We start from the raw sequence: 13397 nt of genomic DNA, 5'->3' as shown, positions 1-13397 counted from the left end.
ACTGGCCCTGGAGTCAGAAGAACCAGAGTTCAAATTCAACCTCAGATACTTGACACTAGCTGTGTAGCCCTGGGCAAGTCACTTAACCCCACTGTCTGGGGCAGGGAAGGAGGGAGATATTTTTAACTCTCAAAAGGTAATAGCTAACATTTATATACATATTATCTCATATCATTGCCATGCACAAAAGAAAAATCCTGTTTGCTTTTGTATTTCCTTCTGAATCATTTTCCTTCTTCATGTTTTTCCTGATTTTTGGTTATATTTATTATTTCCCTAGCAGTAGTCAAGATTCTGTTATTCTACTTTTTCTATTCCATCACTTCATGAGTCTTCGCCATGGACCTTTTGATTTTTTCGCATTTTCCCTTTCTTGGGATGAATTGAGGGGAGACTTGGAGGTTAGGAGACCAGGTTCAAATCCTCCCTGGGAATGCAGTTGTATTGATGTGGTCTAGAGGTTTAGGGGTGCTGGGGCCCTGAGATCACAATACGCGGGTCCTGCCCAAAAGAATTCAACCCAAGCCTTCTTTCAGCCAAAGACAAGGTTTATTAAAGATCTCCCATACTAGCCAGACTCTTAAGGAATCTGAGCATCTGTAAACTATTAGTTAGATTGTAAAAATCTGAGCAGTGGCTAGATTATATGAATCTGAGCACCTTAATGGTGACAAGATGGACCTTATATACAGAAAGACTATGGGAGGGATCTAGGAGTGGCCAAGTAGTCTATGAGGTAATAGAACTCCAGGGACATGGACCAAGTCAAGGGAGAATGGAGCCTAGATAAGGGTGAGAAGTGGCCAGGGGTCATAGGGAGGTAAAACAATGCAGGGTTAAGGCTAGGTTAAAGGTAACAGAATTGGGAGATTGGGTGTGGCCACAATGAAAGGCCAGTTGATGGGATTATCACCTCAGGAGAACTCCAGATATTTGGCCTGGTAGGAAAATCCAGGGGGTCTAGATCCATCCTCATCAATTCCAGCCTTTGGTCATCATCCTGGGAAGGAATCCCAGCTGCATCCTGGCAACCTCCAGGTGCTGCATCCACAATTACGGAAAACCCAAAAAAGAAAGTTCTGGCCACCAAAGTCCTTGGCCCTGTCAGATGGTTCAAAACCAGAAACTGATTGATTTTATCAGTGGAAATGGCATTAAAGAAAAGGTATTTGGGGGCAGCGAGGTGGTGCAGTGGATAGAGCACTGGCCCTGAAGTCAGGAGGACGTGAGTTCAAATTTGGCCTCAGACCAAACACTTGACACATACTAGCTGTGTGACCTTGGGCAAGTCACTTAATCCCAATTGCCTCACTAAAAATTAAAAAAAAATTAAAAAAGAAAGGGCATTTGCATCTGCTTTGCCTTCCATATGTGGCGTCTCCACCATTAGCATGGGATGGAGTCCCTTGGGAGTAGGGATTGTCTCCCTTTTCTTTTGTAGCCCCATGCTTTGCACACAGTCAGTGCTTAATCTCTTTTAATTTTATTCATTCATTCGTTCATTCATGTTACATGCAAATATCCCACTATGTTCATAGGTTGCAATTTGTCCCTATTGGCTGAATCTATGGGTTTGCATCTGCCACTCTGCCTGGTTTGAACTCACTGGTCCAAGATGATCCCTCTGGGGTCTGCCCTCCCTTTCATGACGACTTTCATTTTTATTAATTGTATCCTCCGCCTCAGCACAGTGCCTGGCACATAGCAGGTGTTTAATAAATGTTTGCTGCATTGGATTGGGTTGAGTTGGGTTGGATGGCCTCCACTTTGAGGCAATGGCCCCTCTTGGCAAGGCTGCACTCTTACGCCTGGTGCAGCAGGAGGAGCCTGCGGGAGGCGTTCCTGGAGAACTAGGCAGCTCCGCAGCTGCACTTCCCCGGAGGCGCCACCAGGTGGCGTTGTAGAGAAGGGTGAGCGACAGCGGTGGCCTTTGCGCACGCGCCTCTCCTTTTGCTCGGCTGCCGGAAGAGGAAGTGGCCGTCAGGCCGTCGCTACGGAAGCCGAATCGGGTCTGCGGTGACGGCGCGAGCGAGGCCGAGCCGGTTCCCCGCGTGCGGCCGACCCACCCTCTCCCTGCATCCCCTGCCGCGGCCCCGGCCCCGGCCCCAGGAGTCTCCGGGAGCAGCCGCCCAGCAGCCGCCACCATGGTGAAGGAGCAGTTTCGCGAGACGGATGTTGCCAAGAAAATGTGAGACGGGGGGGGGCGGGGGGGGGTCAGAGGTCATGGGATGGAGGGTAGGGGAGGTCGGAGGCTCGTCTTTAGCCAGCACCCCTTTTTCTGTGGCGTTTTCGGGGCCCCCGAAGCGCTTTCCTCACCACTACCCAGAGAACTAGACGCCCGGTCGGATGGCGTTGTGCCCATTTTACAGACTAGGGAAACTGAGACCCAGAAGAAGTATTCTTCCAGCGTGGGCATGTTGTCATCCGCCCCTCCCCCTTGTTCTGGGAATTATGGTCCAGCGGCTGCGGGGAGGGGGGAGGGGCGCCGCGGAGAGAATGGAAAACCTGAGTTCGACTCCTGCCTCAGACACACTGGCTGCGGTGACTCTGGGCAAGCCCATGTCACCGCTCTGCGCCTCAGTTTCCTCGACTGTAAAACGGGCATGATGGCAATAATGGCACCCCACGCCTCGGGGTTGTTGTCAGTCCCCAATCCTCCTTTATTAGGCCATCCTGGGTACTTGCAAAGCGTCGAGTCTATAGCGCGGCCCCAGGCTGTCCACACCCGGGGTGTCCTGAGCCCCCGGGGGCCCTTCTCGGGGCCGTGACCTCGGGTGCGTGAAGCGAAACGGAAAAGATGCGGAGAAGTCAGGCGTTGAGATGGGGCGCCACACTCAGTGCTGGGGATGCAAAAAGAGGCAGAAGACGGCCCCTGCCCTCAGGGAGCTCCCAGTCTAATGGGGGAGACAGCGTGCCAACACTTGGGTAGATGCTGTGTACAAACTCTGTGTGTGTGTGTGTGTGTGTGTTTTAAAATTTTTAGGCAGTTGGTGTTAAGTGACTTGCTCTGGGTCACACAGCTAGTAAGTGTCAAGTGTTTGGTCTGACGCTGGATTTGAACTCAAGTCCTGACTTCAGGGCCAGTGCTGTATCCACCGCGCCACCTAGCTGCCCCCTGTATATATTTATTCTTGTGTTATTTTTTCAATCGAGTCTGACTCTTCCTTACCCATTTGGGATTTTCTTGGCAAAGATGCTGGAGGGGTTTGCCATTTCCTTCTCCAGCTCATTTTACAGATGAGTAACCTGAGGCAAGCAGGGTGAAATGACTTGCCCAGGGTCACACAGCTAGGAAGCGTCTGAGGTCTTCCTGACTCCCAGGCCTGGTGCTCTATCCGCTTTTCACCACCCGGGTGCCACATATACAGGATAAATCCGTCAGTGTTTATTAAGCTGCTGCTCTGGGCCAGGCACTGTGCTAAGCGATGGGGGTGCAAAAAGAGGCAAAAGACAGTGCCTGCCCTCATGGAGTTTACAATCTAATGGGAAAGACAACATGCAAACAGATGTGGGGATAAATAGGGAATAACGAACAGAGGGAAGGCACTGTGATTAAGAGGGGTAGGAGATACGGGGAGGGGACAGACAGTGCAAACTCTCAGACTCCAGAGATAGAGGGTCTTGTTCATGGAACAGCTGGGAGTCCAGTGTCCTTGCACCACAGGGTATGTGGGGAGAGTAAGGAGTCGGGCACTAGGGAGCCCTGGAGTGACGGGGTCCAGCCTGCCCTTTAGCAAGGCCAGTTTGACAGCTGAGTGAGGATTGGTGGGAGGCAAGGTCTCCCTTCTATACTTGTACCCTCAGTCTGGCCTAATGTGTCAAACACACTGGACACTTAATAAATGCTTGTTGGTCAGTTCATTGTCAGAGGCTAGAAGGGAACCCAAGGTCCTGCTGCAGAGTCCCAGTGATTGGGAGGGGCATTTCTTAAGCACCCACTGTATTCCCAGCCCTTTGCTGGAAACTGAGGGTAGAAGAGTGAACAAGGTGATGGGGAAGCTTGCACACTGAATTAGCACTAGCCCAGGACGGGGAGCCAGAGCCCTGGGGTCTAGTCCTTCCTTTGCCATTTACTGGCTGTATGACCTTGGGCAAGTCACTTAGCCTCAGTTTCCTCAACTGTAAAATGAGGGGCAGTTGGATGCTTTCCAAGGCTGCTTCCAGATCTTTATGATCCTCTGACTCTAGGACAGGATCAGACCCCAGAGAGCTTATGATTTAGGAGGTAGTGCAGTCCTATGCGTCTACACGAGTAAGCCAAATAGAGGTTAGAATAGAAGAACACAGGAGAGGTCCAGTGGAGAGGACTAAGAGGTTGGGGAGCTCCTCGCTCCTCCATCCTGGAAGGAACTGAAGGCTTTCAGCAGGCAGAGCTGTGAAAGCTGTGGGGAGCCGTGTGGCCTGCTGCTTGAACGTGGGGACAACTAGGCACAAGAAGATCCAATAATGACTACTGTTCCTGTTTGGCTCGAACACAGAATGTGAGAAAGGGAATGAGTGGTATAAGCTAAGGCCTCAAACGTGCAGTCAGGCAAAAGATCTGCTTCTTAGCCTATCACACAGCTGGAATTCAGTTCCTGATACCTGGCCCTTAGGGCTAAATTCTGCTTTCACTGTTAAGTTGATTAACATGTTTTAACGTATTGTAAAAAGTTGTTGTTTGTTTGTTTAATAAGAAAGCTGTCCACCCCATTAACTGTTGTAGATTGCAATATTGAACTAAGGGTTTCATAAAGTCCCATCGTCTTACTGTTTATAGACAGATGCATCTGTTTCCAAGGATTCATTGGGACTTGCTTTAACCCTATAAATCAGTTGCCCTGATCAAGGGGCATTTTTTTTTCTTTTGATTAATTTATTTTGATTTATCAACAATCACTTCCATCAGCTTTTGAGTTTTAAATTTTTCTCCACCTCCCTCCCCAAGACAGTGCGCAATCTGACATAGGCTATACATATACATCCCTATTAAACATATTTTCACATTAGTCATGTTGTAAGGAATAATTAGAACCAATAGGAGGAACCACCAGAAAGAGGAAACAAAGACATAACAAAAGAAAAAAAATAACAAATAATATGCTTCGATCTGCATTCAAACTCCATAGTTCTTTCTTTGGATGTGGATAGCATTTTCCATCATGAGGCCTTTGGAGATGTCTTAGATCCTTGTATTGCTGAGAAGGGTTAAGTCTATCAATATTAGTCATCGTACTACGTGGCTATTACTGTGTATAACGTGGTTCTGCTCACTTCACTCATCATCAGACCATACAAGTCTTTCCAGGTTTTTCTGAAGTCTGCTTGTTCATCATTTCTTAGAGCACAATAGTATTCCATTACATTGATATATCACTTTCACATTTATGATTACTATCTGTGTCTTTTTCTCCATCCTCTCCCCCCCATTTATGCTTTTCTTTCTCCTTTTCCCTCCTTGCTAGTGTTTTGTTTTTGACCACCACTTCTCTCAGTCCCGCCTCCCTTCTATAGCCCCCTCCATTTTCTTCCTTTTACTGTTACTACTTCTTCCCTTCCTTCTATCCACCCTCCATTTTCTTTCCCCTTTTCCCTCCTACTGCCTGTAGGGCAAGTTAGATTTCTATACCTAACAGATTATGTTATTACCTTCTTGAGCCAAATCTGATGAGAGTAAGGTTCAAACAGTGCTCATTTGCCTCCCTTCTTTCCCTCTGCTGTAATAGGTTTTTGTGCCTTTTCCTGTAATATAATTTACCCTGATCAAGGAGCATTTTTGAGTAACATTTGTTTCTTGTGAGAGAATTATGTAGGAATGTGTTTTTAAAGTCTCCTGAACCAAAAGGAATTTGAGTGTTCAATCCCAAAAAAGCATAATTGTTTTGTTTGCTTTTTTTTTTTGGCAACTGATTCTAATATAATTTCTCACCTCCTTTCTGTTTTAGAAGCCACATCTGTTTTGGAATGAAGTCACCTGAAGAAATGCGCCAGCAGGCTCACATCCAGGTTGTTAGCAAGAACTTGTATAGTCAGGACAATCACCACTCTCCCCTGCTCTATGGAGTTCTTGATCATAGGATGGTAAGACACTGCACCGTCCCCACACGCATGCATACACCTCCTTGCCTATCCTCGAGACCCAATTTGCTTGTGAAAAATGGTCAGCGTTCCATGTCCCTTCTGAGAATGACAGCTGTGGTATGGACTTCTGTCCATTCAGTGTGTGGTTGAGAACTTCACTTCACACCATCCTCCAGGAATTTCCCAACTCAGAATATTTCCTATCACCTTGTTTCACAGTTGGTGTGTTGGTCCCACTGGTTCATTAATAAGACTTTATTAGTTTGTCTCAGCTGACTGTTTTCCTTGAACCTTTGGTGGATTCCCTTCTTGAAATGGTGCTGTATTATGTCCCCACCACCTGTTCTATCAGTCTGTAAACTTTCCCTCATCATATTGTAAATTTGAACCCATTTTGGAGCTATTCTTGCTGACTGATGGTCTTTAACTCCTAATCTGAATTTCTCTTTGAGATCTAGTGACCACTGTTACTGATTTCCCTGAGGATGCTTCCTTCCTTTTCCTCTCTCTGACATAAAAATCACATAAAAATTGGACTTTCTCAAACAGCAATTCTCCCTCCCTTCCTTAATCTCCACATATACCAATTTTACTTAAAATGCAGAGGGGCCATCTTGACCCCCCATGGTCTACATTTCTACAAAAATGTAGAAATTTTAAGTGAACTTACGCTCATTTAGGCTGGGATGCAGAGATATCACCATGTTCTACCATATTCTAACATAATCTCCCTAACTTTTCCATTAAATACAAGACCTTGGACTCTGAATGATTAGAAATCATGTTTCCTTTAGGCTTTGCACAGTTTCAAGCACTAAATAAATGTAAATGATATTTTGATAATCTGTGCTAGTTCTTGCTTGTGAATATTGTATCTCTCATAACACCTAGCATAGCGCTGAACACATAAATTGAATGAATGAAAAAATATTAAATCCTATAAGCCAAGCACTTTCTCTAAATACAGAAAAAGAAGTCAGTCTCTGTTCTTAAAGAGCTCACATTGTAATAAGGAAAGACAGTTTATCTAGAAAAGTTTGGAAGGCAAATGAAAAGGAGGTTCTTATGGTATGGCAAAAGGCAAGTGACTGGGTTTAAGGGGCAGAGCAGAGATTCTGGGTTTCCTAGGGCAAGGGAAAATGGAGTATGAGAATGTCCAACCAGAACTAGAAAAGGAAAATGGGTATATTTGATTATAATGTTAACCGACATGAGATCTTTACCATATTTATTTTTTACTTGTCAGCATTGATTCATATGTATCTGTTTTTATTCAAAGGGTACAAGCGAGAAAGATCGTCCTTGTGAAACTTGTGGGAAGAATTTAGCAGAATGTTTGGGACATTATGGATACATTGACTTGGAACTGCCATGCTTTCATGTGGGATATTTCAAAGCTGTCATAGGTGTTCTACAGGTGAATTGATGAACATTATTTTCTGTGGCAAAGGTTCCTGGGATGTAAATTCTAAGTGTTATTGAGTGAAAAAGTATCTCCTCGAGAGGGTGATTAGATAAGTTTTGAACTAATTATGTATTATATATTTTTATATTTTATATTAATATGATCTGATAGAAATTATTATATAAATATAATTTTATCTTTGGGGAAATTACATTTCTTTTTTCTTTAAATAAATTTGCTTTTGTCTTAATTTTTTAAAGATGATCTGTAAAACTTGCTGCCACATTATGCTGTCCCAAGAGGAAAGGAAACAATTTTTAGATTACCTAAAAAGGCCTGGTCTCACTTATCTACAGAAAAGAGGGCTCAAAAAGAAAATCTCTGACAAGTGCAAGAAAAAAAACACTTGTCATCATTGTGGAGCTTTTAATGGTAAGTGCTCTGTGTTGGTTACCACTTATGTCCTCTCTTGCTTAGAATCATAATATTTTATATTATTGCTTGTTTTAGATAAAAACCAAGCCTTAATTTCAAGAAACCAAACCCCAATTGAGAGCTTCATTGGAGCATAGAGGAGATAGCAGAATTCCCCACCATTTTCCTGAGGAAGACCCGCTTTTGACTTCCCCTGAGTCTGATGATCACTCCCTGGAGAGTGGTGGGGTGCTGAAAGCACAGGTTGGGGGCTGGGTTGGCAGACAAGGAGGGATGGGGTGCTGCTATCACATCATCCCCTCTGTCAGGCATTCCTAAGGTGTGTGGGGAAGGCACCGTGGCCCCAGCAGCCATGGTAGAGATGGAACAGGAAAAGCTTAAATATCAGTTGATAAAATAGTGCAAGAGATTATCACAGACAATGTCCCAGGATCTCAGAGTTTGGAGGGGCCTCGTCCGCCATCCAGGCCACATCTACAGAAGAATCCTCGCTACAGCACATTGGACAAATGGTCATTCTGTCCTTCCTTAAAGGCCTGTGATTAAAGGGGTTCCCTCACTCTTTTAATTGCCTCTGATGCGTCACCATTCTGGTTAGCCTCCTGGACAGTCTACCCTTTGTCAAAGTCTTTCTTTGGCTGGGACCCAGAGCTGATCCTCAAATTCCTAGGGTCCTTTGACCAGGCCAGCATAGAGAGAGGGGATGTCACCTTATTCTGGGAAACTACACTTCTCTTAATGCACCCCAGAATCACAGAAGATTTTTGGACTGCCATAGCACACTATTGATTGACAAGGAGCTTGCAGTTCACTAAACCCCCAGATTTTTCTCAGACAAACTGCATTCTAATATTCCTCCTTCAACTTTCTCCCTTAATTTGTGAAGTAGAGATTTTTAACCCAAGTTTGAGACTTAGCATTTATCCTTATTCCATTTCATGTTGCTACCTTTAGCCCTGGGCTCTGGCTTATGGAGATCTTGTTGAATCCTGACTCTCTCATCCAGTGTCTTACCCTTCTCTACCAGTTTGCTTTCTTCAGCAAAATTGATCATTTCGCTATCTATGATGTTCAGTAATGTAGTACTGTTATACAGAGTCCTATATACTAGAGACCTCCTTCAAGATTTACACTGAACCACTCTTTCACTCTCGCCATTGAACTAGTTCTGAATCAGTTTAAGTGTATCTAGCCTAACTCTCCATCTTTTCTTCTTAAAAGGTAGCTACACTCTATGGTTTATAGATTGGTGGGTGTATGTGGGCACTGCTCTTCCTTTCCTTTTGTTTTTTCAATTTACTAAAACTGTTTTCTCTTCCTCCTATCTCGTACCCCCAACTGAAAAAAAGAAAAGCAAAATCTTGTAACAAATATGCATAGTTAAGCAAAACAAATTTTCACATCAGCCATGTCCAAAATTATGCCTTCATCTATGCCTTAGTCTTTCACTTCTGTGTAAGGAAATAGGTAGCATGTTTCATCCTCCAGAATCGTTGTGTTGCATTGATCAGATCTTTCAGAATTGTTTGTCTTTACAGTGTTATTGTTATTGTATACATTGTTCTCCTGGTTCTGCTCACCTCACTTTGCATCAGTTCATCTGAGTCTTCCCAGTTTTCTCTGAAACTGGCCCCTTCATCTTTTCTTATAGGACAGTAGTATTTCTTGACCAAATGCCATATATTCATATTCCACACCTTGTTCAACCATTCCCCAATTGATGGGTACCTTCTCAGTTTCCAGTTCTTTGCCATCACCGAAAAAAAAGCTATAAATGTTGTTCCACTCATGGGTCCTTTTCTTCTTTCTTTGATCTCTTTTGGAGATAGACCAGTAGTAATATTGCCAAGTCAAAGGGTAAGCACAGTGTGATAGATCTGGGGCATCGTTCCAGAATCCCCTCTGGAATGTCTGGCCCAAGTCACAGCTCCACCAGCAGGCCCCTCCAGCATCTGTCATTTTCCTTGTTTGTCATGTTTTCCAATCTGATGGGTGCCGGGTGAACCCCTTGTTTGCCTTAATTTGCATTTCTCCAAGTATTAGTGATTTGGAGCTTTTTTTTTTTTGGCAATAGATTTTGGTGCTCTGTCCATTGCACCCCCAACTGCTTCCTGTGTGCAGTGGACTGGCTGCTTGCTGAGAAAGTAGAACTTTTAGATTCGATTTAGTTCACACCCTAAAAAGTTTAGCTAAAGAGGGGGTTATCACTAATAGACAGCTTTGGTACTCTGTTAGATGGTGAATGCATTCATTATGAAAGGGTACTGGGTAAAATCTCAGGAAGCAACACCTTTCCCCACCTGGGGAGGATACATTCTCGGATTGTTGTTTTGTTTTGTTTTGTTTTAAACGGTAATAATACAGCTAGTCAGGAGAAGGAGGGAAAGCATTCCAAACTTGGGGATCAGACAGGAAACAAAGGCATGAGCCTGTGGTGCCTGCTTGGGTGGGCAGAGTAGTATCTCGTGTGGTTGGAACATCACCCTGTAGATCATGATGAGCCTATGGGGAGGCTTCCTCTAGACCCCCAGTGACCGCAGTCAGCCAGAATCTCGGTGTGTGCTCTTGGGCATGGCCGTAATTTTTCTGTTGATGAAGACTGGATTTCAAACAACTGTGAAAGACTTAAAAACTCTCACCAATTGTGTCTCCAGGGAATTATTACAAAATATGTAATGCTCCCGACAGAGAAGAGATAGACAGACTAAAGGTGGACATACATTTTTCAACACAACCATTGGGTGAATTAGTTTTGCTTGAGGATGCTTATTTGTTAGGCTTTTTTATTAAGGGTTGTGGCAGGGGAGGGGGGAGATTAGCAATAATGATGCCAAAAAGAAGGAGCTATTGAATTACTTTTTTTTGTTCATTTAATTTATCAACAATCACTTCCATAAGCTTTTGAGTTTTAAATTTTCTCCCCCTCCCTCCCTCCCAGTTTCCCTCCCCAAGATGACGTGCAATCTGATATAGGCTCCACATACATTCCTATTAAACATATTTTCACATTAGTGATGTTGTAAAGAATTAGAACCAATAGGAGAAACCACAAGAAAGAAGAAACAAAACAAAACAAAGAAAAAAAAGAGCAAACAGTATGCTTTGATTTGCATTCCAACTCCATAGTTCTTTCTCTGGTTGTGGACAGCATTTTCTGTCATAAGACTTTTAGAGATGTCTTAGATTCTTGCATTGCTGAGAAGAGCTAAGTCTATCAGAGTTAGTCGTCACACAATGTGGCTGTTACTGTGTACAGTGTTCTCCTGGTTCTGCTCACTTCATTCAGCATCAGTCCATACAAGTCTTTACAGGTTTTTCTGAAGTCTGCTTGCTCATCATTTCTTATATAGCACAATAATATTCCATTACATTCATATACCACAACTTGTTCAGCCATTCCCCAATTGATGGGCATCCCCTCAATTTCTGATTCTTTGCCATCACAGAAAGAGCTGCTATAAATATTTTTGTACATGTGGGTCCTTTTCCCATTTGTATGATCTCTTTGGGATACAGCCCTAGAAGTGCTATTGCTGGGTCAAAGGGTAGGCACATTTTTATAGCCCTTTGGGCATAGTTCCAAATTGCTCTCCAAAATGGTTGGATCATTCATTGAAATATTTCTTAAAATGCCGAGGAAAGAAGCAAAGAGAGTTCAGAAGGAAGCACAGACAAGCAAGAGTTTTGAAAGTAATGTGTGGAATTTATTTTATATTTATACATACATAGATACATACATACATACATATTTTTTTTAGTAAAGCAAGTGATAGAAACAGAGATTCATTCTTCATATACAATCATTTTGCGTTCTGTATATGTGGAAATACTCCTTTTTGATTCAAGTTCAGAAAAAAATTAATTTTAAAAGTCTTTCATTTCAATAATGTATTTAACAAAAGTTTCTCATGATGTTGAGAAATTTGGATTGTTAATAGTGCATTTGGGTGGATTTGAGCCAGTTGAATTACCATACCAAGTATGTTGATAAATGGATCAAAAAGTATAATGTCCTGGAAAAGGGGAGGTGATAGTCCCACTGTGCTTTGTCTTGTCAGGACATGAGTCCTGTGTTGAATTTTAAAATGCCCAGAATGATGTCGTATGAATAACATTAGAACTGAATAGGGATGTTTGTTTAACCTGGAGAATGAAATTGGAGTGGGGGGAGGCGAGGCACATGTCCTCAAATATTTGAGAAGGGTGTTATCCACAAGAGGGATTAGACTTACTCTGTGGGGTAGGACCCACAAGTAAAAGTTACAAAAAAGTAGATTTTGGTTGTGTAAAAGGAAGAGCTTTTCTTGAATTAGAGCTCTCTGAAAGTGGAATAGATGGCCTTGATAGTGAACACTTCGGTGCAGGTGTTCCCTAGTGGCTGGATGACCACTGAGAGAGGATTCATGGATGGCCTCCTTAGTCACTTTGAACTCTAAGATTCAGTGATTTCTGTTCTAAGCCACACTGGCTTCTTCTTTTCAGTTGTTGGGTTTAGAGTTAGGAGTTTTTAGCTTCCCAAGCTTTCTGGTTACCTGGTTTATACTGATGACTTAATTTGGATGAAGATCGTGAGAACAGAAAGCAAATCTGTACATGAGTTCAGGTGCTAAATGTGTTTTCCTGAAGGTTTCCTTTGAATCAGTTTCCTTTTTGTCGCCTGTGGTGAAATTGTGTTATCTGAATTAGTATGTCATTCAGCCATTTCAGTCATATTCGACTCTTCACAACCCCATTTAGGGTTTTCTTGGCAAAGAAATGGAGTGGTTTGCCATTTCCTTCTCCATCTCATTTCACAGATGAGAAAAGTGAGGCAAATAGGGTTAAGTGACTAGCCTGGGGTCACACAGCTGGTAAATATCTGAGGCCAGATTTGACCTCAGGAAGATGAGTCTTCCTAACTCCAGGGCTGGTGCTCTATCCATTGCATTACCTCGCTGCCTCTGAATTGGTATGATAACCACTCAGATTCATAACTTACCATTGAAGGTTTCTCTATTTTAAAGTATAGCCTGTAGTATAATTTGACCTTTGATAATTAAAACACTTTGATACTTTTCTATTTTCCCTTTTATTACTCACATCAAGTCAGCCAGAAAAGCATAACTTAATAGAGTTTTAAAAACCAAAATTCATATTGTAGGTACTGTGAAGAAATGTGGCTTGTTGAAGATAATTCATGAGAAGTACAAGACCAATAAAAAAGTAGTGGATCCTGTTGTGTCTAATTTCCTTCAGTCATTTGAAACCGCCATTGAATATAACAAAGAAGTAGAGCCGCTCCTTGGGAGAGCACAGGTGAGCCTGAGAATGCATGCGGCACTGTCCTTTTGGTTGTGATCATACAGAACATCTATATGATCCCAGAGTCTTACTTGCTGACACCCAGGTGGCGAGTAAGACCTATGGAATGAGTTTGTTCTATAACCAGTGTATTTAGTTTCATTAGAGAATAGGCTGAGAACAAGGGTGCTGTGGAGGATAGAGACTAGGCCTTGGA

The 13397-nt window shown here is 43.2% G+C and overlaps 1 protein-coding gene across 1 annotated transcript in view; it reads left to right on the top strand.

The window, feature by feature from the left end:
• The first annotated feature begins 2097 nt into the window (after positions 1-2097).
• Positions 2098-13397, top strand: part of POLR3A (RNA polymerase III subunit A) — a 49392-nt gene continuing 38092 nt past the window's right edge. The window contains exons 1-5 of the mRNA XM_027858935.1: positions 2098-2188; positions 5925-6060; positions 7340-7477; positions 7726-7897; positions 13041-13195. Of these exons, the coding sequence (XP_027714736.1) occupies positions 2145-2188; positions 5925-6060; positions 7340-7477; positions 7726-7897; positions 13041-13195 (645 nt within the window). The 5' untranslated portion in view covers positions 2098-2144. The remainder of the gene's footprint in view (positions 2189-5924; positions 6061-7339; positions 7478-7725; positions 7898-13040; positions 13196-13397) is intronic.

Source organism: Vombatus ursinus, unplaced genomic scaffold (genome assembly GCF_900497805.2).
Source record: "Vombatus ursinus unplaced genomic scaffold, bare-nosed wombat genome assembly UNPS02000749.1, whole genome shotgun sequence".
Taxonomy (NCBI): Eukaryota; Metazoa; Chordata; class Mammalia; order Diprotodontia; family Vombatidae; genus Vombatus; species Vombatus ursinus.
Note: the sequence above shows the minus strand (reverse complement) of the source record. Positions and strands in the feature narration are given on the sequence as shown.